Below are 26,821 nucleotides of genomic sequence, written 5' to 3'. Positions count from 1 at the left end.
TGACCCAGAAGACTTCTCAAACAATTCTTGTGGAGTGTTCTCAGTATCTTTCGAAATTCGGCGTGTCATTTCTGACAGCGTCACTGAAAGTTGATGGGTGTTCGCCTCACCCCAGGCAGAATTCCACAGTATCCACGCACTGAGAGATTCGATGAATGGAGAGGTCATTCACAGAAAATGTTATCTGCGGACGATGGATGACCATTCCTGGCAGTGGCCGAGCGGTTCTAGACGCTTCAGTCTGGAACCGCGCGACCGCTACGGTCGCAGGTTCGAATCCTGCCTCGGGCATGGATGTGTGTGATGTCATTAAATTAGTTAGGTTTAAGTAGTTCTAAGTTCTAGGAGACTGATGACCTCAGATGTTAAGTCCCATAGTGCTCAGATGCAGAAATGTCTACACCTGCACAACATGTAATTTAGCTCATCAAAGAGTGGAAAAAGGCACAGACTGTGCTAGACACGTTGCAGGAGAGCTAAGCCGCGCGGGGTAGCCGCGCGGTCTGGGGCGTCTTGTCATGGTCCGAGCGGCTCCCCCGTCGGAGGTCCGAGTCCTCCCTCAGGCATGGGTATGTGTGTCGTCCTTAGCATAAGTTAGTTTAAGTTAGGTTAAGTAGTGTGTAAGCTTAGGGACCGATCACCTCAGCAGTTTGGTCCCATAAGCCCTTACCACAAATTTCCAAAATTTCCAGATAAGCGGCCACTATTTCGCTCCTACAGATTTGGCAACCACCCAAATGACCTGTTTTCTCCACCTCTCTATAGGCTGCGGTATCATGCTGCCGAAGTTAAAACAGTTTCTTTACGACAAGGCAATTAATGTCCTTATGAAGCCTTCCAATAACAGTCGTCATCATTACCTGCAGTTGTGCAGTTGCGCCTTGAGAATGGCAGAGAATGGCAGGGTGTGCTCCTCTCGAAATATCGGCGGTGGTCGACGACGTCACCCGGCAGCAAACCCGCAAGTTATTTGTTACTGATTTGTTTGACTGATGGGGCTGCTAAGTGCTATACCATCTACTGCACTTCCCTGACTTAAGCCCTCGTAACTTCAACTCGATTTCTAAACTGAAGGAAGCACTTCACGGCATTCGCTTCAGAACTGCTACAAATTCGTCTGGCAGTAGACCGCGCCGCCCGAACTGTCAACACAACAGGCACTGCTACGAATGTCCTACGACTTCCACATCGCTTTTAACGGGTTTTACACAATGCTGGTTCTAGGCGCTTCAGTCCGGAGCCGCGCGACTGCTACGGTCGCAGGTTCGAATCCTGCCTCGGGCATGGATGTGTGTGATGTCCTTAGGTTAGTTAGGTTTCGTAGTTCTACGTTCTAGAGGACTGATGGCCTCAGATGTTAAGTCCCATAGTGCTCAGAGCCATTTGAACCATTTTGAATAATTCCAGTGACTACTTTGAAAGGTAGTAAAACTTTGAAACATGCACCGGTATCTATTTTGTACGAGCTGAAAATAATTAGTTGGCCACTATTAAAGTTCCAACCCTGGTAATTAAGCGAAACACTGAATAATGTCAAATAGAGAGGAAAAATACCATACATGTTTTTTCAGACGGTTCAGTAATGACGTAAGGGTTGAATAAGATTATTAGACGACATATTTTGGAACTGGTTTACAATTACGGTAAGCTTTCATCTATTATTGGTACGTACACATTTATTTACATTAGTGCTGAGAGTACATTATACCTCGAAGTTTTGAAAAAGTTATTCGTTAAAAACAATCGAGCAAGCATTTGAATTCTGTTTCCTTTTTTCAGGGTGTTGTTATTCCGTCTCTCCAGGCTATGGTATCCAAGTGGTTTCATCCCAAGGAGAGGTCGAAATTCTCAGGATTTTTATTTTCAGGTATTAATATTAAGCTAAGATATTTATATAGCGATAGTTTCCACTCGCTTTTTCAAGCTGTAGCACTCCTCACGTTTCCTATGACTATAATTTCTTTTGTAATTTATGACAAGTTTTCTGCAGTTCAAATAGTAGTTACTTGTAAATACGGTTCTATACATTTCCAGTTCTAACAACTTTCAGTCCTACTCGCGATATTGACAAATGGCAACGCCACTGTTTATCTTTCACAGTGACGCATATTTCGCGGATAATGTCTAATTATCACGAAGTTATCTAGATAAACTCTTCGCTGTAACGAGCTCCTGGCGCCTGCGTTACGGACGCGCGTCACTGTTGGACGACATCAAGGTCGCAACCCATTTCTTCCGGCAGAAGACAAGAGAGGGTGGCGGGCAGGGGGAGGGGCGGAAGAACGTTCCTGGAGGAAAAAAAAAAAAAAAAACGTCCATAAGTGTTCGAGTCAATGTGCAGCGCTCTCTCATCAATACCACAACCCATACAAAAGGAAAGATAATTGAAATCCCTGATTAAAAAAAAAGTGGAGCGTGCAGAGCGGGAGGAAGAAATGAAATTAAACATCATAGGTTGAGAGGAAACATTATGTTATTTCAGGGACTACAAAATGAAACCAGATTTGCAAACAACTTTGTAATGTGGGCTCACTTATCGGTATGAACCTGGACCCCTCTGACATGGATGTATGCAATGATAAGGTTGGAAAGGATACCACAAAGCCGTTGTATCCTTTCCTGAGGCAAGCTGGCCCACAACTGTTGTAGCTGGTCCTTGATATCTTTGGACACTGGCACTGGATCAGAGTAAACGTCCGAGCTGGTCCCGTACATGTTCTGTGGGGGGTAGATAGCACCTTGGAAGTGCCACAACAGTTCATTGAAATACGTGTCATGAAAAATGGCATCACGGTACTAGCACAGGAGCGAAACGTACGAGGGCACAGGATGTCAGTGACGTACCGTTGTGCCGTCAGATTTCCCTCAATCACTACTAACCGTGTTAACTGGAATACTCTCTTTCAAATTCTGAAGGTGGCAGGGATAAAGTACAGGGAGCGAAAGGCTATTTACAATTTGTACAGAAACCAGATGGCAGTTATAAGAGTCGAGGGGCATGAAAGGGAAGCAGTGGTTGGGAAAGGAGTGAGACAGGGTTGTAGCCTCTCCCCGATGTTATTCAATCTGTATATTGAGCAAGCAGTAAAGGAAACAAAAGATAAATTCGGAGTAGGTATTAAAATTCATGGAGAATAAGCAAAAACTTTGAGGTTTGCCGACGACATTGTAATTCTGTCAGAGACAGCAAAGGACTTGGAAGAGCAATTGAACGGAATGGACAGTGCCTTGAAAGGAGGATATAATATGAACATCAACAAAAGCAAAACGAGGATAATGGAATGTAGTCAAATTAAATTGGGTGATGCTGAGGGAATTAGATTAGGAAATGAGACACTTAAAGTAGTAAAGGAGTTTTGCTATTTAGGGAGTAAAATAACTGATGATGGTCGAAGTAGAGAGGATGTAAAATGTAGACTGGCAATGGCAAGGAAATCGTTTCTGAAGAAGAGAAAGTTGTTAACATCGGGTATAGATTTAAGTGTCAGGAAGTCGTTTCTGAAAGTATTTGTATGGAGTGTAGCCATGTATGGAAGTGAAACATGGACGATAACTAGTTTGGACAAGAAGAGAATAGAAGCTTTCGAAATGTGGTGCTACAGAAGAATGCTGAAGATAAGGTGGGTAGATCACGTAACTAATGAGGAGGTATTGAATAGGATTGGGGAGAAGAGAAGTTTGTGGCACAACTTGACTAGAAGAAGGGATCGGTTGGTAGGACATGTTTTGAGGCATCAAGGGATCACAAATTTAGCATTGGAGGGCACTGTGGAGGGTAAAAATCGTAGAGGGAGACCAAGAGATGAATACACTAAGCAGATTCAGAAGGATGTAGGTTGCAGTAGGTACTGGGAGATGAAGAAGATTGCACAGGATAGAGTAGCATGGAGAGCTGCATCAAACCAGTCTCAGGACTGAAGACCACAACAACAACAACTACTAACCGTGACCTGAAGTCATACTCTATGGCTCCCTGTACCACGAGGCCAGAAGTAACATTACTGTGCCACCCGAAAACACTGGAAGAATGGGATCTCTCCTTCCTGTGACGACTCCATCCCATATGCAGCCGTTTGTGTCGTGATGTTAACGGCAGCCTACGTACGGGGCGATAATTTCCTAATACGGCTACTGTTAGTCTCCGTCCAACGGTGCGGGATGGCAGAAGACTTTGCAGAGGGTACTTTACTTGTTGGAGATGACATTCGGATATGTGAAGGGGTTACGACGTGCTTGGCGCACAATACAGCGATCCTCCCTTGTGGTGGTCAGACTTGGTCGATCGGAAGCCTGACGACCAATATGAGCGCCCTCACGTTCCCATGTAATCCACCGTTGGGCTGTGTCACACCAGAATGCTTCACAATTCCGAATATTGCACGATTCACCCAGCCGGCCAAATGGAGACCCTCAATAAGATCCCTGTCAAACTCCATCAGGTACTAATAACGCTGTCTCGCACGAGCACACGGTTTATGCGTGTGATCACTCAATATCTGACGCTGTTCACGACCTTATATAACCTATCAGGCCCGGTAAGAACACTAAATATGAACAACACTAATTCACTCTTGCGGGCGTTCTAAGTGTCACAGAGAATTGCAACTCTAATCATTTACATACCCGCCGATGGTGTGTACGTGTACGAAGTTACATTCACAACCGGCCGTACGCAGTAGTTAGACAATGGACTCGCATTCGGGAGGACGACGGTTCAATCCCGCGTCCGGCCATCCTGATTTAGGTTTTCCGTGATTTCCCTAAGTCGCTCCAGGCAAATGCCGGGATGGTTCCTTTCAAAGGGCACGGCCGACTTCCTTCCCCGTCCTTCCCCAATCCGATGAGACCGATGACCTCGCTGTCTGGTCTCCTTCCCCGAAACAACCAACCAACAACCGGCCGTGTGTTCTGGGTGCTTGACATTTTTTCAGACACTGTACCAAATCTCATATTCAGTATAATTGTCCCATAGGAACGCTTTGAGCTTGTTAATTGTGAAGTTCACACCTGTATTAAAGTAGGCCCATAGCGAAAGCTGCAAAACCTATAAAAATGAGGGATTTTTGACGGCAACTTCATGCATCTAATGAGAGAAGTGAGAGCGATATAAATGTCAATAAGGAAAAGTGAAGCACAAATAGACACGAGAGGAATGGGAGTGACACCTAAAGGAAAGAAAATGTTATCATAATGAGCACTTCTTTCCTTCATAGTAACATACACGCTGGTGACAAAAGTCAAAGGATACCTCGGGATATCGTGTCGGACCTACTTTTGCCCGGCGTAGTGCAGCAGCTCGTCGTGGCACGGACTCGTTAAGTCGTTGGAAGTCCCCTTCAGAAATATTGAGCCATGCTGCCTCTACAGCCATACATAATTGCGACAGTGTTAGCGGTGCACGAATTGATCTCTCTATTATGTCTCATAAATGCTCCATGGAATTCATGCCGGGCGATGTGGGTGGCCAGAACCAGTCGCTCGAATAGTGCAGAATGTTCTTCAAACTAATCGCAAACAATTGTGCCCCGTAACATGGCGCATTTCTGTCCATAAAAAATCCATCATTGTTTCGAAAAATGAATCATATGACTGCAGATAGTCTCATAGGATCATATGGACGAGAGGGTTCAGTCTATTCCATGTAGACACAGTCCACATCATTATGGAGCCACCATCAGCTTGCACTGTGCCTTCTTGACAAGTTGGGTCCATGGCTTCGTAGGGTCTACGCCACACTCGAAACCTATCATCAGCTCTTACCAACTCATCTGACCAGGCCGCGGGCTTCCAATGGTCTAGGGTTACGAGCTGAGGAGGTGCGTCGCAGGCAGTTTCGTGCTGTCGGCAGAGGCACTCGTGTCGGTCGTCTGCTGCCATAGCCCATTACAGTAAAATTTCGCCGCACTGTCTTAACGAAAAAAGTCTGTAGTACACTTTTGTAGAAATGGTGAAAACATTGAGGGACCCACCTTAGTAGCTTTTGTGAATCTTTATGCGCTTCTGCAGGCTGTGACTCCGACACTTTTTCGCACAGCACAAAATTCTTCAGGCCAGGCTGCCCCTCTTTTTCGCCGCTGTACGAGGTGCGGCTAGAAAAAAACCGGACTGATGCTGGAAAAAACATTTATTTACAATTATTTACAATTTCATGTTATCTCCTTCAATGTACTCTCCTCCTCGGTCTCTACACCGCTCCATACGAATTTTCCACTGTTCATAGCAATGCTGCAGATCATTTTCGGTAAGTCCATACATTACTTCCGTCGCTTTTTCTTTTACTGCTTCAACAGTCTCAAATCTAGTTCCTTTCAAAGCTGACTTGACTTTAGGGAAAAGAAAAAAGTCACAGGGGGCCAAATCAGGTGAGTAGGGTGGATGATCTAAGATGGGAATGTTGTGTTTTGCCAAAAACGTCTTCACTGACAACGCACTGTGAGCTGGGGCATTGTCTTGGTGAAGGATCCATGACTTTTTTCTCCACAAATCGTTCCGTTTTCTCCGTACTCGCTCACGTAGGGTAGCCAGGACGCTAATGTAGTAATGCTGATTCACTGTTTGTCCCTTTGGTACCCAATCAATGTGCACAATCCCTTTGATGTCAAAAAAAAAAAAAAAAAAAAAAAAAACAATCATCATTGCCTTGAATTTCGATTTTGACATTCGTGCTTTTTTTTGTCGTGGAGAACCAGGAGTTTTCCAATGCATCGATTGGCGTTTAGTTTCGGGATCGTAAGTAAAAAATCACGATTCATCGCAAGTAATAACATTTTCTAAGAAGGTGGGATCACTTTCAATGTTTTCCAGGATGTCAGAACAAATCATTCTTCGGCGTTCCTTCTGTTCAATTGTGAGACACTTTGGAACCATTTTTGAACACACTTTGTTCATGTTGAAACTTTCATGAAGAATCTGCCTAACACTTTCCTTGTCAACTCCTGTTAACTCAGACACTGCTCTGATTGTTAAACGGCGATCTTGTCGAACAAGTTTACCGATTTTTTCAATGTTTGCATCAGTTTTTGCTGACAATGGTCTGCCAGTGCGAGTGTCATCACTGGTGTCTTCGCGGCCATCTTTAAATCGTTTAAACCACTCAAACACTTGTGTTCGCGATAAACAATCTTCGCCGTACACTTGTTGTAACATTACAAACGTTTCACTTGCAGATTTTCCTAGTTTGAAACAAAATTTGATGTTAACACGCTGTTCTTTCTGTACACTCAACATTTTCCGACGCACAGACAAAACGTCAACTACTTAAAACAGACGCCACGGGCAGACTGAGTGCAGGAGGCAGATGAAACTCGAGCAGTAGGCGGAGCGAGAGTCACGTGACAGGCCACGCGACTTTCAGCCTTATTGCATTCGTTTTATTGTTTCACCAGTACTAGTCCGGTTTTTTTCTAGCCACACCTCGTACATCAGTATCTTGAAGCGCACGATCGGATGTTTTTTAATGGAACACAGAACTTCAATTCTCTGCTCGAACTTGTAAATGCACAATTTGCCTAACCACAAAGTTTTCTGGTAATACACTTTTGGTTGGCCGTCTAACTAAAGGCGATGGCTTGAAAAGATTTGCAAAGTCTTTGAAATCTGCCATTTGCATATCATATACTTCGATCAGTTCCTTGAAGCGGCATTGGCGTACAAACTGTTACCAGTCCCAAGGTGTCGCAGTTAAGGTATTTGAGCTCAGTGTACTTCTGACTCGTTCAAGAACAGCATGGACACCAACTACGATAAAAATTTATGACTGATCACTTTAAGATTAGGAACAGACTTCATAGCCGGCCGGGATGGCCAAGCGGTTAAAGGCGCTACAGTCTGGAACCGCGCGACCGCTACGGTCGCAGGTTCGAATCCTGCCTCGGGCATGGATGTGTGTGATGTCCTTAGGTTAGTTAGGTTTAAGTCGTTCTAAGTTCTAGGGGACTGATGACCTTAGAAGTTAAGTCCCATAGTGCTCGGAGCCATTTGAACCATTTTGAACAGACTTCATAATCCAAAAATATGACACAATGGGGAAGTTACGATTCGGACCTCCACAGCTGTCAGTTCGTATAGTAAGTTCCTCAGTTTGAATTTCAGACACGTTAGCCAGGACTCACTTCAGCAAACAAGATGGCACTTCTTTGGGTCCACAGCCTGCAGCTATTTCATCCACATGCAACAATGGGATTTCTACTCTGACACATGAAGGATTCTCACATTATATGTCCAGAGATTTCTTAGATAAAACACACTATATGTAGTAAGGTGTGGTGTCGGCAAACATTTCTGAAGATCGAACATGACAACCTTTCCTTTAATCCAGATTATTTAGATCGATTTTTGTCAAAGGTCTTGTTCTTGTGTGTTATTTTACTGAGAAGTGGGCATCATAATCTTATTTAATATGGATTGCTTCATCTCTTATATCATTCTTTAGGTTCATCTGAAATTTGTCACTGTCATCACAGGTATCTCTAGCATTTTCCTTGACACCTAAGTTAAACTTGGTCTTAAAATATCATGGTAAAGCCACTGCTTTGTAGTAAACTCTTGCTTCACTTGTTTTCCCTTGCAGTTCTCTAAGTAAAAAGAATACATTTTTGATATATTGAGATGGCTACGAAGATACCTGATTTCTCTCGGCTGTAGGGACTAACGCTATTGGGGAACCTTGTGATGTGCATTCTGACACCGTTCCTTATTTCTTCGGCTAACTTATTTGGTGGAACCTTCTTTTCTCTCCGATCTGGTTCAACAATTCCATCAGTAGAGTTTCTGACCAAACTGTGGTGACATACACTTCCGAAATACTCGAAGTATTTAACAAAAATGTTTTGCAAACTTGAAGTCTTTGGCCTTGAAAGGGAACTTCACCACCGGAATCGTTTGACTCACTACGACTGCATTCGATCTCCTCATCGTGTATTTCATAGTTGCGTGTCTTACCAATGTCGTCATCATCTGAGCTGACCATATGGTAGGACCCTATACACCTATACTCGGCTACCACCTATGAAAAAGGCGGAGACTTCAAAACATAAGGAAGCAACCAAATTAATACGACTTAAAATGATTAAAATCATCATTAGTACAATTGAAATGGCATTAAGTGTGTTAGCAACATATGGATTCCATCAATAATGTTGTCATAAGAAACCACAACATCCAGTCCATTTGCTGTGTCATTTTCCTAAGTAAATAAGTAAAATAGCATTATTATAGGAAACGTAATCAATTTTGCTGAATGCAAATGTCACACTATGAGTAATAGAGGCGTAACTTTGATTGATCGTATGATGTGTCAGTTCCGCATATTCCAGCCAGTCATTTTCGTCAGAAGGAAGAGCAGCTTCTGTAATTGTGTTACGATATTAATATGGTCTACTGACGGTAAAGCATCCAGATCATTGGTCTCCTAAATCGGGGAACGTGCCACAAAATGGTTCAAATGGCTCTGAGCCCTATGGGACTTAACATCTGAGATCATCAGTCCCCTAGAACTTAGAACTATTTAAACCTAACTAACCTAAGGACATCACACACATCCATGCCCGAGGCAGGATTCGAACCTGCTACCGTAGTGGTCGCGCGGTTCCAGCCTGAAGCGCCTAGAACCGCTCGGCCACAGCGGCCTCCGAGTATGCCACAAGGGCTTGTTACTTTCCATTATAACGAATAATAGCCTACAATCTGCAATAGTTACGCATACTGACTGAAAGTTCTCGGTTTATGATGGAGATTGTAGAATAGAATATTAATTCTCGAGGTACCGGAAGTACTTATACATTTGCTTACATGTACTAATTTCAGCGCTAGTTCCACGATGCTTTCACTTCTGCCAGTAACAGAATCCATTTTATTCTTCTAGTCGGTCACGCCGGCCAATGTGGCCGAGCGGTTCTAGGCGCTTCAGTCTGGAACTGCGTTACCGCTACTGTCACAGGTTCGAATCCTGCCTCGGGCATGGATGTGTCCTTAGGTTAGTTAGGTTTAAGTAGTTCTAAGTTCTAGGGGACTGATGACCTCAGGTGTTAAGTCCCATAGTGCTCAGAGCCATCTGAACCAAACGTACACACACAACAGTTCACCCCAAAGAAGATACAACATAAACAAGCCACATGCTATGAAAACCTCAAAATCGTCATTCTTGCACTTGCGATAGTTTACCTCAGGCGTCAAGAGTTATTGTCCTACTGTCACCTTAGATCCGCATCACAGTTCATGCTGTTGATCAAAAGCCCAGGTATATCTCGAGATTTCCAGTATGCGTGTTCTCTTGTTCAGGGATTTACGCCGGCAGTCTGATAGCTATGGCAGTTTCCGGCGTGCTGGTGGAAGCAGGAGGGTGGCCGATGGCGTTCTACTTCTTCGGCGCCGTCGCTGTCGCTTGGTTCGTGCCATGGCTGTACCTCATTTATAGCACCCCAGACGACCACCCACGCATATCGTTGCAGGAGAAAGAGTACATAAAGGCCGGTTTTGGGCAGCAGGTTAACGACAAGCAGGTGAGTGAACTTATGATTGTTTTGTTATTCCTTTAGCATTGTGGAGGTACACGCCTTTAACTTGTTTCGAAGTGAGGTAGGTCTGTGCGCCCAGGGAAAGAAATAGGGAAAGACTGAATTACATTTTATTTCGATACGCTGTGACATTTAATCGTCATTAATTCCATACCTTCCACTTATCAAGGGTTATCTCTTGAAGCGTTCACGTGTATGCTACCTATCTTATCATCTAGGAGAATCCAATACATTTTCAGTTTAGCGGCTACAACAAAGAAAACTGATAGTTGTTATTGAAACTCGTGCGCAAATTGGTATAATGGATGAGGAAACGTTTGAAAGATCATTGTGGCTCATTGACTGATATAATGAAATATATATCTATACTGCCGACAGGCTCTCAACGTATATTATGCGTGCTGTTAATGGAGACTATACGTAGTGATGGTAATGGCGGTGATGATGGAGATGATGAAGAGACTAATATTTAATAATAACGTATATATGGAAATTGGTATACAAAACCTAACGCGATAGTTGGACCGTTCTTTACTTTGTGACATAGGTAATTGTGGAGAAGGGGCCACTGGCCCATCTAAAGTAGATATCCGTCTATAAACCACTCAACTTTTTTGTTGAACCCATATTTACGATGTTCGTGATTTCGAGTCATTCTCTTAATAAGTAGAAGGGGAAGAACCCTACGTCGAGGTTGAAACGAAAAAGAAAGCTAGAGTTCTTGCAATAAATACGTGTAGCGAAATACTACAAAGCACACCCAGCGCAAAAAGTTTCTTTGGCTACAGTTTGCTTAAAAAAGGATAAGACGTATACGCTTCGAGAACCCAACACATTAGCGAGTGGCCAGGAACAAGACAGTTCTAAAGATGGTGACGTCGGCAGAGGAGTCGTACAATAGCGGACAGTGACAGTAAATATATGAGTGGAAAGGAACACAGAGGCAGCTCTCAGAAATAGCACAGAATAAAGAAAACGGAGAACAAGAGATGTTATTAGAGGAAGAACACCAAAGAAGAAAAGCTGAGACGTTTGGCGTAGTGTACAGCATGAATGGGATCGAAAGGACTCTTAGGACTCTGGGGCCCAGTTGATTTAAAGGCTTCGCGTCGAACATACTGGCTCGATATTTAAAAACCTATAAAATTTTACACTTTACATGAAAGAAAATATATTGACTGCCCGCAAAGATCTGTCCGCAGGTAATGTTTATCCGGTTTAATTTTGCACTATCGTTGCAAATGGGCGTTATCTTCGGAGAAAGGAGAGCTGCAATGAAGAATTTAATCCACTAGGACTTGGTGTATTATTGTACCCGAGGCACGTTAGGGTCTCGCATCACTAGGCACTTCCTTCTTCCTCCCCCACATTCCGTATCTTCTGTTCTGGTAACATGTAAGCTTACTATAAATGTCAGTGAGTATGAGAACATATTATCGTGTATAAGTTCATTGCCTGCTACAGAAGGGATACGGTTTATGAAGATGAGCGACGTATGACCAAACCGGCCACTTTTGAACACCTATTACGGTGATAGTGTCCATGTCACTTTTATTCACAGACAGAAACTCGTTTTTCGCTATGTCCACCGAAACTATGCCCCAACTAGTATCTTTTAGTCGCTTTCTCACATTTTATTTGATTTATGGTTTCACTGCAACACGTCCATATGATGTCAGGTTATTCAGTACTAGCAGAACAGACTGTAGGCTAGCCTTTGCCTCCTTGAGGAACAGAATATTTGTTGTTTATGTTAGAATGGATAAATATCTCTGTAGTCAAAAGGATTTGTTAACATTAGTGGACGCAAGGTGTGTGACGGCAGTTTATACACCATAATCTGTTTAAGAGCAGCTTTAATGTGTTTACCTAACGTATGTGTCAAGATGGGGCAAAGGAATTATTTTTGTGAATTCCAAGGCGGCTTAACTGTAAGGCTCCAGACCTTTCATCGTTCCTGCAGAGAACTTCCGTACGAGTTATATATTTCTGGGGCCCCTGCAGGTCACGTAATTGTTAAATCGAGACGTAAGGAAAGCACTACACCCGATCACTGGATCACGTCGCCCTTAGATGGGCCTGGAGAGGACGCTGAGGGTGCTTGACGGAGAATATTTTTTGTATATGTTGTAACATCATTGGAATTGCATGGAGGCTCTGTAATTATATGTAGTTGTTTTTCTTCTCTGCGATCGGACCAACATTTACAGCCAATGCTACAACGAATAAGTATGGTCATGAAAACGCTTTGAACAGTAATTCGCTTCCCAAAATGTGTCGACAGTTTGAAATGAGACCCTAAGGGTATTAGTCATGTATTTAGCGTTATAACTGCCCTGTCTATAGAGTAAAGGAAGTTTCGTCATGGGTGGAAGAAAGTGGGTTTGGTGGACTGGCTCGCTCAAAGATGCAGCGCGAACCTCAACTTTAGGATAACTGAAGTAACGGCTACTGCCAAACCAATACGCCTGAACACAGACGACAACTAGGGAAAAAAAATCTTTCCATTGTTAAAAACAGTTTATAAATTCACTTATAGGGATGTTCTTTATTACGTCCAGCGATTTTTGTTTTACCTCCTCCACAGTGGCAAAACGCTTTCCTTTCATCTCTCTATTGAGTCTGGGAAACAAAAAGAAACCACAGGGGGCTGGACCCGGTCAGTGGGGGGTTGGGGCGGAAAATCGGTGTCATGCTGTTTTTGGTCAAAAACTGCTTTACAGAGAGGGCAGTGTGGGCCGGCGTGTTGTCATGATGGAAGAACCAGTGGCCTGTGCGCCAGAGATCTGCCCTTTTCTTCAGGATACTCTTCCTCAGTCTTTTCAAAACCTCCAAGTGGAGCTCCTGGTTGACAGTTTACCCGGGGGAACGAACTCTGAATGCACACCAACTCTGAAATTAAAAAAAAAAAACAAAGGAGCTTTATGTTGACGTTTGACTTGACTTGCCGAGCTTTTTGGGACGAGGAGAGCCACTTGTCTTCCACTGGCTTGATTGCTGCTTTATCTCGGAGTCGTATCCATAGCACCACGATTCACCAACAGTAATCACCTTGGAAAAAAATTCAGGTCCTCTTTGAGCTGATTTTGAAACTCAAAACATGCCTGGAGTCGATGCTCCCTTTGCTCGTCTGTGGGAAGGCGAGGGACAACTTTGGCTGCAGCCCTTCTCATGTGCAAATCTTCAGATAAAATCGTCTGAATTTAACTCCATGATATTCCACACACCTCATAGAGTTGATCAACGTTTCGGCGACGGTCTTTACGAACGAGGGCAATGATTTCGTCGACGTTTTCGTCACTTCTTGACGTTGAGGGGCGTCCTGAACGGGGTAGGTCTTCAATTGACATTTCTCCATTTTTTTAAACGTGAAAACCACTGGTAGACTTTGGTTTTTCTTAAGGCAGCATTCCCATAAGCAGTCTTAAGCATTGCAGTAGTTTCCGCGGCCGATTTCCCCGACAGGGAACTTCTTTGTTGCTGAACAGCTGTTTATCAAACGTCCCCGAAGTTATGCCACTAGAAGCATACGCTGGACAGACATCAAGAGGAAGGCGACACTAATGCCTGATTGCCTACTGTCGTTTATCATTCCTGGATCTTACGAAAGTGCAGCTGGTCACTAACGTCTTATTTTCTCCTCGTCTTTCAGGCCAGCCTCCAAAATGATAAATCAGACTTTGTATTTGAATCCTCTGAGCGCATCAAAAGAAGTGACCTGTTCTGTTTATAGCTCGGATTGGAGTAAACCATAGAAAATAAACCTTCAGCTATCTACAACCAAGGTGTTTTACTATATACAGCGCGAAGTAACTCTTCCAAATATTTTAGCTAAATAGTTATTGGGTGACCTGCAACTTTACACAGAGCATGAACTGTGATGCCACCAGGCATCTTGGCATACGATGAAAGAATGAAACAAATGGATATAACTTGAAGCCGTAATAAATGTATGAGCGTAGCAAAATTTTAATCAAAAATACGATATTGCAGTGCCTGTGTTATTCCGAATCACGATGCAAAATTCCTTCACACATGCCTGCATGGTCGAAGGAACAGTCACTGCGGCGACTACAGCTGTTAAGAAATACGTGAAACGCATTCGCAGGTGCGAATACGTTTCATGTACAGTCAAATGCGCTGCAGTTTCTCTTGGCTGAATTAGCAGATGTCATTGACCTAGAGTAGGGACCCCGTAAAAACGTAGGTCGCTTCAAGCAAAAAAGTGGGAAGAGGCGACGTGAAAATTAAAAGAAAACAAAATGTGTTCTGAACTATCAGAGGACAATGTCGGAACTGCCATTCTTACTTTTTGTTACAAAAGATATCAGACGACAATTTTTGCGACAGTGGGAGAGATCAGAAACTGACGAAGCAATCAAAGTTGTCTTCTGCTGTTACAGGTTTGGGTCACTGCGAATCATCAACACCGCATCGATGGTGCGCTCTTACTCATGAGTTCCTGTAGAATATTTTGCAATTTCTCAAGAAGAGCAATCTTGTCTTGAAAAGTCACGAGAGATCCTGCCATGTGAATCTCAAACGTCTATAGTAAACTTCCAGTGAACAGAGCATGTTAGCCGTAAAATTAGGTCTACGTCGATCTCAGTAGCGACGTCTAGAATTCGAGTGACACTCTCATTTTGTTGTATGTATGTACGTATGAGAGCAAGAACTGAAATCCATTACAATTATGGATCTGAGAAGAACACTCTGCATTCTACAGAACAAAAGTTGGTGTTTAACGTCCAATCGGCATCGAGGTACAAAAGTTCGGAGGACATCATCAATAAGTCTTCAATCCTCCGATGAAACGTTCCGGGAATGGTGGAAGTGTCTATGTGTGCTAGCGCTGATTCCTGCCTACATCATCGCTATATTTGAATATGTCTCGCAAAAATGTTGGCTACCACGCTTTCCCCAGAAGTAAAAGTTGTGTTTATTTGGCCGAACACGAGACCGTGATTCGTCAGAAAATGAAGCACGAGTCTGCGACCCATTCGACGTGCTCCAGTTTTACAATTACATATGTTACTGCATAGCGGGGTCACGTTGTTATTAGCATTACAAACAGTGTCCTAATTGTAGGTGTACATGTCACCTTTGAGAAAACGATTGGGAACAGTACAGGCTAATGTTATCGGTCCTGTCGAGGTTTTTAGTATGTGTTATAGCTGGGATGCCTGCCTTTCATTCGGCACTCCTGGAAGAATTCGCTGTTGGAAAGGAATTTCGCCGTCTTCATTTGCTCTCTGGAACACTCAAGCGAAATTCGCCATCTCTCACTTGTATCAATATTTGCTAATATCAGAGTGAACACTATAAATGACCGCCAACTACTCTTGCTAGTTTAATACTTGTCCACGTCTCACTTACCAGTAACGTTTATGAGTGATGTGTATACTGTCTTTTTGCTGTTATCATAGGACTTCACGCTCAGCGTCTCTCACGGTGCTATCCAGGGCGAGCAGGCTGCCGACATCGTGTTTCCGTATATTCCTTGATATTTGGTACCCCAAAGTACTCTAGACATTCCATTCGAACCAAGAATTATCATGATATACTGACTGGTATCCTTTTCAACCAGTGTATATGTAATGATGCTTATGGAAACTGGAATCTTGGAATATTTTCCTGTGCATAATGCCAAGTTGATGTTTTTCAGGAAAAGTTGCCCGTCCCGTGGGTGAAGATTCTGACTTCTGCACCAGTGTGGGCAGGAATAGTGTTCCACTCTGGGACTGCATGGGTACTGTACACTATGCTTTCTGATCTTCCGACTTACCTCAAGTTCATACTTCACTTCGGCGTTCAAGACGTAAGTGTGGAATACTATTATATCAGTCTTACTTTACAAACGTATTAGTCGAAGAGTTTGTTACTGCGAATATAGCTTACTGTTGCATTTTTTCACTGGTGAAGAAAAATGGTTTACATTGTTTTTTACAGTTGCGTCGATGCAATCATTTCTCTCATAGCACATGGACTGCGGAAAGTACATCACAGCCCCGACGTATGCACTAATTAAAACGCGATGCACTTAATCGCTCAAGTCACCGAAAGAAGAACAATAATCTGAACTGTGTAACATACAAATGATACAAGTTCGCTTTACCTCTCATCTACTATCGATTTTTGAGATTTCTGTAATATTACCATCCTGTACAATGTGGTCATAAACAGTCTGAATAGCTTGTAAGGATATTGCAGGGGACATTTTGCTGAGAACCAATTGTTAAGACAGAATTCAATTTGTCGCACCGTTTTCGAGTTACCATTGCAGTTAGCCAACGAGGTCGTCTTGCGAGTAAATTCAAGCAGTTGCTCAAATGGCTCTGAGCATTATGGGAGTTAACATCTGAGGTCATCAGTCTCCTAGAACTTAGAACTACTTAAACCTAACTAACCTAAGGACATCACACACATCCATGCCCGAGGCAGGATTCGAACCTGCGACCGTAATGGTCGCGCGGTTCCAGATTGAAGCGCCTAGAACAGCTCGGCCATAGCTGCCGGCCAAGCACTTGCACGCGCTAAAATGCTGTAATGCACAGACATCTGTGGATCTGTGACTCTTTCAGATGCTCATTACTACTTAAAATGGGTCTGTTCGAAAGTGATAAATCTAAGCTAGGAGAGCAAAAACTACGTGTGTTCGGTCTGAGGAAACCACACGAAGAACACGGATGACGACACTGTCTGTGTCAGGTTGCTTGAATTTGCTCTCGCAACCGCCTCATTAGCTAATTTCAATGCTAAATATCTCGGAAACGCTGCAACGTGTCAAATTTTGTTCTTAACAATCATTTCTCAGAACAACCTCCTCTGCAACACCCTTACATGATTTTCAGATTGTTTCTAACCGTTCTGTACAGAAAAGTGATACAATGAAACGTCAAACGAACACGTTCTAACTAGGAAGGCAATGAGAATTTTTGAATACTGCCCACCCAGATAACACGCAAGAGCAATCTCATTGGTTGCCTACATTCAGAGGCAGTGATGTCACAGCCCAGTTCCTCCCTATTAGTGACGTCATCACTTTCATCAGTAATTTCATCATCTTTATCAATGACATCATCAACCAATGCCACATTTCCCCCTGCCCTCCCCTCTCCTCTCCAACCAATCGAAATCCAAGATGACAGAAGTAGCTCAATTGTGCATTGTACTCGTCCCCTTCTCCAGCCAACCGCATCCTAGCATTAAAATGAAATAGTCAATAAAAATCCAAGAGGGAGGATTTAACCCAGTTGTCTTGACAAGAAAAAAAAATCCAAGATGATGGGATAGGCACAGATTGGTTTGTTGCCCCTCAAGTCAGAGCCTAGTATTTTAGCCTCTATTAAAATCAAACAGCTAGTTACTATGTAGTATTATAGCAGCCATTGAAATGAAACAGCCCATCACAGGATAGCCATCTTGGCTGTGCTCATAAGTATCTGAATGACCTGACTTATTTGTGCAAAAAATACGTTTGCAATATTTTCCCATCTAAAATACATTAGCAAAACACACACACACACACACACACACACACACACACACACACTTTATAAATACACAGCCTCCACCTAAACTGCGCGGAACAGAGTACAAAAAAGTTTTTTATGGTGTGTCTTGTCGGTCACATCCGTAGGTTTTACTGGAAATTATATGGCACTCACTATTGAATATAAGAACAATTATAAAGCATACGAATCATAAATAGTTCAAAACCATTTTTCACTGATGCAATGTAATCAACAAATGAGAAATTTGTAGTTGCTGAAGATGAGTTTTACTTTGAATATTATTCCACAGAACTTAAAAATGCGAAATGATATAAACTGTTGCTTTATGCCTCTTTTGCTTGTTGTCAAAAACAGAGGACAACACTTGTGAACATCCAGTGAGCGATTATTGTACCAAGCATGGGTTAAGACACAACAAGATCTCAAATCGTATTTTTCGTCATGTATGAAGCTTATCATGTGTCACAATGTTCGTTACAAATCTAAAATACCTACAAAAATACCTCAGAAATGCAAAAAAGTGGTACATATTCGTCAAATTTGTTCTGAAACGTGATTCTGAACTGCGCCCCAATGATATTTCCATGCGTTAATACAAACAACAAAGTGACAGTCTGCATTACTGGAAAAATGTAATTACCTAGGCCTATTCTTAGTGTACGCCACAATGCACCATAAAATTATAAACAGTTCCACTTCTATGAATGTCACGGTGGTATCTAATTATTGAAAGCGTGTTAAGGTTTCAATATGATGCCGTGTACTGTCCTCACGTAATGTGTTTCAGTAATGTTTCACCACTCATTTACGAGGGTTGATGACGAAGTATCACTGGAAAAATATAATTGATGATATTGAATGGCAATTATTGATTTTTGATAATTATGATTGGGCCTAGTCGAAGTTAAGTACAAAACGAACTGTTGCAATACCTACAAATTGGAACGATAGAGCTAAGTCTCTCTAAAACATTTACCAATCGTAACTGTGACTCTCTAAAATTGTAATCAACTAATGAATGATACCAACATTTAATAACAATATGCAGTGTAAAAACCACATTCAGGCATCCACCCACCCTCCCACACACACAAACACACACATACACACAAACACACACACACACATATCATAGCCAAACACCATATTAGAAAGTAATTAAGGTGTTTTTCTTACTATGTATCACTTAAACTACAAAACGCGAGGACAGCAACTGCTTGGTTTACACACAGGAAATGATCAAAGACTGTGCCAGAGTTATATCACCTGCAAAGAAGATAACAGAATCGATGTGCCCAAAGTAAAATGTGTGACAAAACTGTATATCATTTACCGAACACAGAAAAAAAACTTGTAAGTTACTTATCGTAATATGCAAGTACAATTATAGAGCTGTTAAATGCGCGTTTTGCACCGAAATAAAATTCTAAAATTCTAAAATTCCAGGCACGAAACAAAATTTGCAATCACAATGGGTCATCAAGTTAAATACTTTCACATCTAAATTGTCTGTATTATTTGTTGAAACAGATACAGCTTGAATATTTGCACTACTATCAAAAACGAAATTAAATGTGCGAATGACATTTGTGACCAGAATCCTCTGCCTGATGCAGGTCTTTTTAGTTGACGCTACTTCGGCGGCTTGCACATCGAGCATGATGAGGACAACACACACACAAACACACACACACACGCACACACCCAGTCCCGAGCAGAGAAAATCCCCAACTGAGCCGGGAATCGAACCCGGGGTCCTGAGATTGAGTCATCAACGCTAACCACAAGCTGCTGACACTACTGATTAGAGCTGTTAGATCAAGCAGGACTTATTAACGATAAAAGTTTGAGTGCTGTACCACACTCTGCAAGCACAATGGACCTCTAAATCATAGTTTTACACATCTAAATCGTCTATATTACTTATTAAAATAAACAGAGCTCGCTTAATCACGTTACTGAATTATAGATTAATAGATGCCATGGTTCGATGTATGTACCACACATTAAATTCATCTAAATGCGTAAAAATCGGGTGCAAAACACGCACACGAGGACGAACAGCCTCAATGACAACTTCCTATGCTCCCAAAAAGCAGTTCATCCACACATCTGGTGGTGCATAGCAACACTATTAGAACGCGTTTTTTTGCTTCGACAGAAACCTCTAGGGAAGGTGGAACTGTTTTCCTCATAATCTCACTCAGTCTTGGATCAATGACTGAATAAAGTAAGTTCACCGTTATTTATTTAAGCACTTCATGACTCTAGCTAACATTTAATGTTCTCGTATGCAAATTACCATTGAGTTTTTCACTTTGTTTTACACAACTGTAAGCAGTAATTACTGGTTATTGAAGTTCCTTTATTTCAATGTAATATGAATTACTGCCTACTGTCATTAAAGTCAGCAAGAAAACTAACTGCTCTGCCACATCATTCAGATCGATATCTGCTGGCGAATTGTTGGAGACCATCTTCCAGTCAAGAAATTCATCATCTTTCTCATTGTAAGCATTCTTTCCTTCTTCTCCATCTTCTGCTTTTACAGAGACATTGTGTTTAACATCTTCGTGTTGCTCTGTCTTATAGAATCTCCATAGCAGCTGAGAAACGGTTTGATACGTATGCTTCTTGGATTTCATCCTCCCCTCTGACGAAATCGGCTAGATTTTTTTGCCTCCGACATTAGGCCCTGTTGGATTAGGGTCTGAAATTGCGTCCCTTCCCTTATCTGTAGGAGAGATACCTTAGCTTATAAGCATTGATTGCCTTCAGAATTTTACCACAGTTTTCAAGATCTCGTGTGTCTCTGTTTAGGAGATTTAATTTTAAATAATAGATTATATAATCCTCTCGTTCCTGGATAGCTTGTATTGTTAATTATTAAATCATCTCCATCAATATCGACCAGTGAATTACCAACTATCCACACTTTTGGTATAGGTTGAAATCCGATGCCTTACACTGTATCACACATTTCGGTTGTTGGTTCAACGAAAAGTGATGTTGCAAGTTTACCCCCTCCCTTTCGTGACTTTTCTTCATCTCCATCGGCATCGTCCATCCTGTATTCTTCTTCTTCCTCTTCTCCACTTCCAAAATCTCGACCTCCTGCTTTCATAAGCACATTATTTTCTTTGGCTCCATTATTTTTGTCTTCGTCCATCTACTTTTGGAACTGCTGTCCCAATATCTGTAGCGTTTCAGTAATAGGACTAAATACATTTTAAAGTACAGAGTTAGCTTCGGATTGCCTTTTGTGCAGTAATGCCAATTTCCTGCGGATATTTCGTCGAGATTTCAACGTTTGACTTTTAAAGGTAATCTTTTGTCGAATGTATTTGAGTGGCATGTTGACTGCAGTGGTAAATCAACAACTGAACCGATTACAAGTAATCACTGCTGACGATTAATGGATGATGTAAAACACAAATATTGTTATCAAAAATGGAATGGCGTAATTCACATAGTCTATTTAACGGATTGGAACGGAATGAATCAGAATAAAACAAGTAGAAACATACCGGATTAGATCACCAATAATAAAACGTAACGAGGCAGAACACACGGGGCGCTTAAGATTGTCGCCAACAATAAATGGAATGGGCCACTGTTTAAGAAAAATGAAATGAGTGACCATTTAAAAAAAATAAAACAGGTAACCATTTAAGGAAAAGGAACTGGTCGCTAGAATGGTCGAAACACACAGACAATTTAAAGAAATGGAACGGATTACCATTTAAAAAATAGCCAAGCTAGTTACCATTTAAAAAATGAAACAAGTGGGAACACAAAGGCCATTTATAAAATGGAATGGACTGCCATTTAAAAAACGGACTGGGTCATTGTTGAAAAAAACAGAATGGGCCAGAATATACAGATCATTTGAAAAAAAAAACTGTATTGTCTCTTTAACTTTCACCTGTGTGCACATATCATCGAAAGAGAATGATGTACAATACATCCACATCTGTCTCATCATCCTAATCAGTAAACTTGCTCGCTGATTTATACGCCTCAGTAAATTTTATCTCTCTCTGTGTAAAGTGGCAGCAACATTATAATAGACTCCAAGACAACGGCACACCAAGGAGGGAGCCGCCCGCTGTGGCCGAGCGGTTCTAGATGCTTCAGTCCGGAACCACGCGGCTGCTACGGTCGCAGGTTCGAATCCTGCCTCGGGCATGGATGTGTGCGATGTCCTTAGGTTAGTTAGGTTTAAGTAGTTCTAAGTCCAGGGGACTGATGACCTCATATGTTAAGTCCCATAGTGCTCAGAGCCATTTCAAGCATTTGGACCAAGGAGGGATTATCCATACGGGTCGGAAATCGGTAGATATAATGCCCATGTATAGACCAACAAATAATTATAGTTTCTGAAAAGTTTATGGTTTATTCAAGAGAAAGACGTTCACAAATTGAGCGAGTCAGTAATGTATTGGTCCACCTCTTCCCCTTATGCAAACAGTTATTTGACATGACACGGACTGATAGAGCTATTGGATGTCCTCCTGAGGGATATCGTGCCAAATTCTGTCCAATTGGCACGTTATATCGTCAAATCCAGAGATGGCTGGAGGGCCTGCCCCTAATGCTTCAAACATTCTCAATTAGGGAGAGTTCTGGCGACCTTGCTGGAGGAGGCAGCGTTTGGCAAGCACGAAAACAAGCAGGAGAAACTCTCGCAGTATATGGGCGGACATTATCTTGCTGAAATATAAGCCCAGGATGGCTTGCCATCAAGGGCAACAAAACAGGGCGTAGAATATCGTCGATGAACCACTGTGCTGTAAGGGAGCCCTGGATGGCAACTAAAGGAGCCCTGCTATGAAAAGAAGTGGTACCCCAGATCACCATTCATGGTTGTCGGGCCGTATGTCGGGCGACAGTCATATTGGTATACCACCGCTGTCTGTGGCGTCTCCAGATACGTATTCGGCTGGGATTCATATTGAGTAGAGTTGTCTTCATTGCTGAGTCCTACTTCGAACTGAGTACCGATGACCAGCAAAGACGTATCTGGAGATGTCCTGGACAGCCGTGTAATAGTAACCTGACTGTCGCCCGCCATCGGCTCGATAACCAGGACTGATAGTATGGGAAGCCAGTTTATTTCATAGTAGGACCCCTTTGGTTGTCATCCGCGGCAACCATACAGCACAATGGCACGTCGACAATATTCTACATCACGTTTTGTTACCCTTCATGGCAAGTCATCCTAGTCTTACATTTCAGCAAGTTAATGCCCATCCGCATATAGCGAGTGTTTCTACTGCTTGTCTTCGTGCTTACCAAATCCTACATAGGCCAGCAACGTCGCTGGATCTCCCCCCACCCATTAAGAACGTTTGGAGCATTGTGGGCAGTGCCGTCGGACCATCTCGGGATTTTCAGAATCTAACGCGCCAATTGGATACAAAACAAAATTTGGCACGAAATCCCTCACGAGACAACCAACAACTCTACCAATAAGTGCCAAGCCGAATAACGGCTTGCATAAGGGCCGGAGGTGGACCAATAGATTACCGACTTGCTCATTTAGTGAACCTCTTTCACCTGAACAAATCATCAAATTTTTTTGAAGCTGTAATTATTTGTTTGTTTATACATGTAAATTACATCTACCAATTTCCGTCCCATTCGGGTAATTCCTTCGTGGCGCGTCTTTTTTTGCCTTAGAGTATGTACTATACACTGAAGAGCCAAGGAAAATGGTAACCTGCCTATTATCGTGTAGGGCCCCCGCGAGCTCTCAGAAGTGCCGCAACACGACTTGGTATGGTCTCAATTAATGTCTGAAGTAGTTCTGGAGCGAACTGACACCACGAATCCTGCAGAGCCGTCCATAAACCCGTAAGAGGGGATGGAGATTTCTTCCGTACAGCGAGTTGCAAGGCATCCCAAATATGCTCAATAATGTTAATGTCTGGGGAGTTGGATGGCCAGCGGAAGTGTTTAATCTCGGATGAGTGTTCCTGGAGCCACTCTCTAGCAATTATGGACGTGTGGGGTGTCGCATTGTCCTGCTGGAATTGCCTAAGTCCGTCCGAACGCACAATGGAAATGAACGACTACAGATGGCCAGACAGGATGCTTACGTAAGTGTCATCTGTCAGAGTCTTATCCAGACGTATCAGGGGTTCTATATCGCTCCAACTGCACACGCCCACACCGTTACAGAGCCTCTACCAGCTTGAACAGTCTCCTGCTGACATGCAGGGTCCATGGATTCATGAGGTTGTCTCCATATCCATACACGTCCATCCGGTTGATACAATTTGAAACGAGACTCGTCCGACCAGACAACATGCTTCCAGTTATCAACAGTGCAATGCCGGTATTGACGGTCTCAGACGAGACGTAAAGCTTTGTGTCGTGCAGTCATCAAGGGTATACAAGTGGGCCTTCGGCTCCGAAAGCCCATATTGATGATGTTTCGCTGAATAGTTCGCACGCTGACATTTGTTGATGGCCCAGCACTGAAATCTGTAGTAATTTGCGGTAGGGTTGCACTTCTGTCACGTTGAACGATTCTCTTCGGTCGTTGTTGGTCCCGTTCTTGCAGGATCTTTTTCGGGCGCGGCGATGCCGGAGATTTGAAGTTTTACCTTATTCCTGATATTCACGATACACTCGTGAAATGGTCGTACAGGAAAATCCCCTCTTCATCGCTACCTCGAAGATGCTGTGTCCCATCGCTCGTGTGTCAATTATAACACTACGTTCAAACTCATTTAATCTTGATAACCTGCAATTGTAGCAGCAGTAACCGATCTAACAACAGCGTCAGACACTTGTTGTCTTATGTACGTGTTGCCGACCGCAGTGCCGTGTTATGCCTGTTCACATATATCTGTATTTGAATACACATGCCTATACCAGTTTCTTTGGTGCTTCACTTTAGATGGAATGGAACGAATACAGTTTTCCGTCAGTAGCTGACACCAATTACACTGTGGGCATAAATCTTGGGTTCGTAAGTCTCAGCTTGCTTTTGTCTGTTGTAAAAATTTTCAGCTTGCCAGATCACGTCTTAATTTGCTTAGTCAGCATCATAATTAGACTTGCAAACATCTGAGGATGCTTATTGCCGCAATCTCCTAGCATTTGATATTTTGCCTAGTCGTGATTTAGTCATCTGGAGTATAACGACAGTCAGCTTCTCAATTGACCCCATCCTCAGTGGTATCTGTGAGGGGGGGGGGGGGGCGATTAATGGCAGTCATCCACATCACTGCTATAACGTGACCATGTGACTTGTCGGAAACAGTCACTTAGGACATCCTAAGTGATGTAAGGGAGGCCAAGCTAAGATGTCTACATAATCTTATCCAGGGTAATTGTAGTCACTATATGGAGCTGTATCAACTATTGCTTCTTTGCCTGCTTAGCACTGTCTCTGTAATAAGACAGACGTTTTCTACTGGAAGATAAAACACCCCATCAAGAAGACTCTATAATGTTTGCCTGACTCTGAGAGCATAGTAACCTTCGTTTCTTAACTATGTGAATGTGTGGTACTACTTTCCAGTATGCTATTTCATCAATCAAATATTTCCACCATCTTGGATTTTTTAAATTTTCTGCTAGAACAGCTATGGTAGATTCACCATCTTGGATTTTGGTTGACTGTTTCATTTTAATATTAGGCTGTGAGTGGTTGGAGAGGGAAGGTGCTACAAAGCCCAACTGGGCTAGTTTGGCCATCTCGATAATTTTCCATTAACACAATTAGGTTAATTCTGCCATTTTGGATGTCGATTGATTGGAGAGGAGAGGAAAGGGAAAAATGCAAAGTGGCTTGATGATGTCGTTGACAAAGATGATGTCACTGGTAAAATTTATTACATCACTGATAAGGAGGGTCTGACTCATGATATCATTGCCCTGTATTTAGGCAAGCGGTGAAGCTCTTCTCAGGTGTTAGTCATATGGTTAATGGTCCAGACTCTTCACTGCCTTTCTACTGATGTATAATGTTCTTCTCAGTATACTAGAGTTCTGGAATGAAATTTGAGCTTCAACCGGTAAAGTTTAGTATCTAGCTCTAATAAGTGAAGCCAAAGGCCTTTCTGCAGAGGTAACACCAGTTCCCGTCATATCACCTAGGTTAAGCGCTGTTGGGCTTGTCTAGCACTTGGATGGGTCACCGTCCCCGTCTGCCGGGTGCTGTTGGCGAGCGTGGTGCACTCAGCCCTTGTGAAGCCAATTGAGAAGTAGCGGCTCTGGTCACTAAAACTGACAACGGCTGGGAGAGCGGCGTGCTGACCACATGCCCCTCCATATCAGCATCCAGTGACATCTAAAGGCAGAGGATGACACGGCGGTCGGTCGGTGCCGTTGGGCCTTACGAGACATGTTCGGACGGGAGTTTCTAATAACTAAAATAATAATTTTAAATACTGAATTTGCATTTTGGTATTAATTTTGTGGTTTACTCAGTCTGTTCATGAAGTATATTCCCTTGAAGTGACTAACATTCCTTGTTCCAGATTCGTCAACGTCACACTCTAGAGTAGCGTTACTTAGTAGAAAAACACAGCTATTCGTATGAAGGATAGAGATATGATCCTGACATCTCTTCATCTGAAGTAACGTAGTAAAAACTTAAAGAAGGTAGTGTCAACATCCTACGCAAACTGATAATTATTATCTTTTAAAGAGGTGTCAGGCCTTTTAGAAGCACCTATTTATGAAACACTTCGGTTATTGAGAATGTTAAGTGGTTAGCACATTAGTGAATTACGATCAAGCTACTCAAAGACTTCATGTACTGTTGCGGGGAAAAAA

The 26,821-nt window shown here is 42.6% G+C and overlaps 1 protein-coding gene across 2 annotated transcripts in view; it reads left to right on the top strand.

Annotated features, from left to right (window-relative positions):
• LOC126234448 (sialin-like) overlaps nucleotides 1–26,821 on the top strand; it is a 152,482-nt gene that overhangs the window by 63,726 nt on the left and 61,935 nt on the right. For both annotated transcript variants that reach the window (XM_049943144.1, XM_049943143.1), the window contains 3 exons: nucleotides 1,780–1,867; nucleotides 10,279–10,499; nucleotides 16,180–16,332. In XM_049943144.1, the coding sequence (XP_049799101.1) occupies nucleotides 1,780–1,867; nucleotides 10,279–10,499; nucleotides 16,180–16,332 (462 nt within the window). The remainder of the gene's footprint in view (nucleotides 1–1,779; nucleotides 1,868–10,278; nucleotides 10,500–16,179; nucleotides 16,333–26,821) is intronic.

This window comes from Schistocerca nitens, chromosome 2, assembly GCF_023898315.1.
Source record: "Schistocerca nitens isolate TAMUIC-IGC-003100 chromosome 2, iqSchNite1.1, whole genome shotgun sequence".
Classification (NCBI taxonomy): domain Eukaryota; kingdom Metazoa; phylum Arthropoda; class Insecta; order Orthoptera; family Acrididae; genus Schistocerca; species Schistocerca nitens.
Note: the sequence above shows the minus strand (reverse complement) of the source record. Positions and strands in the feature narration are given on the sequence as shown.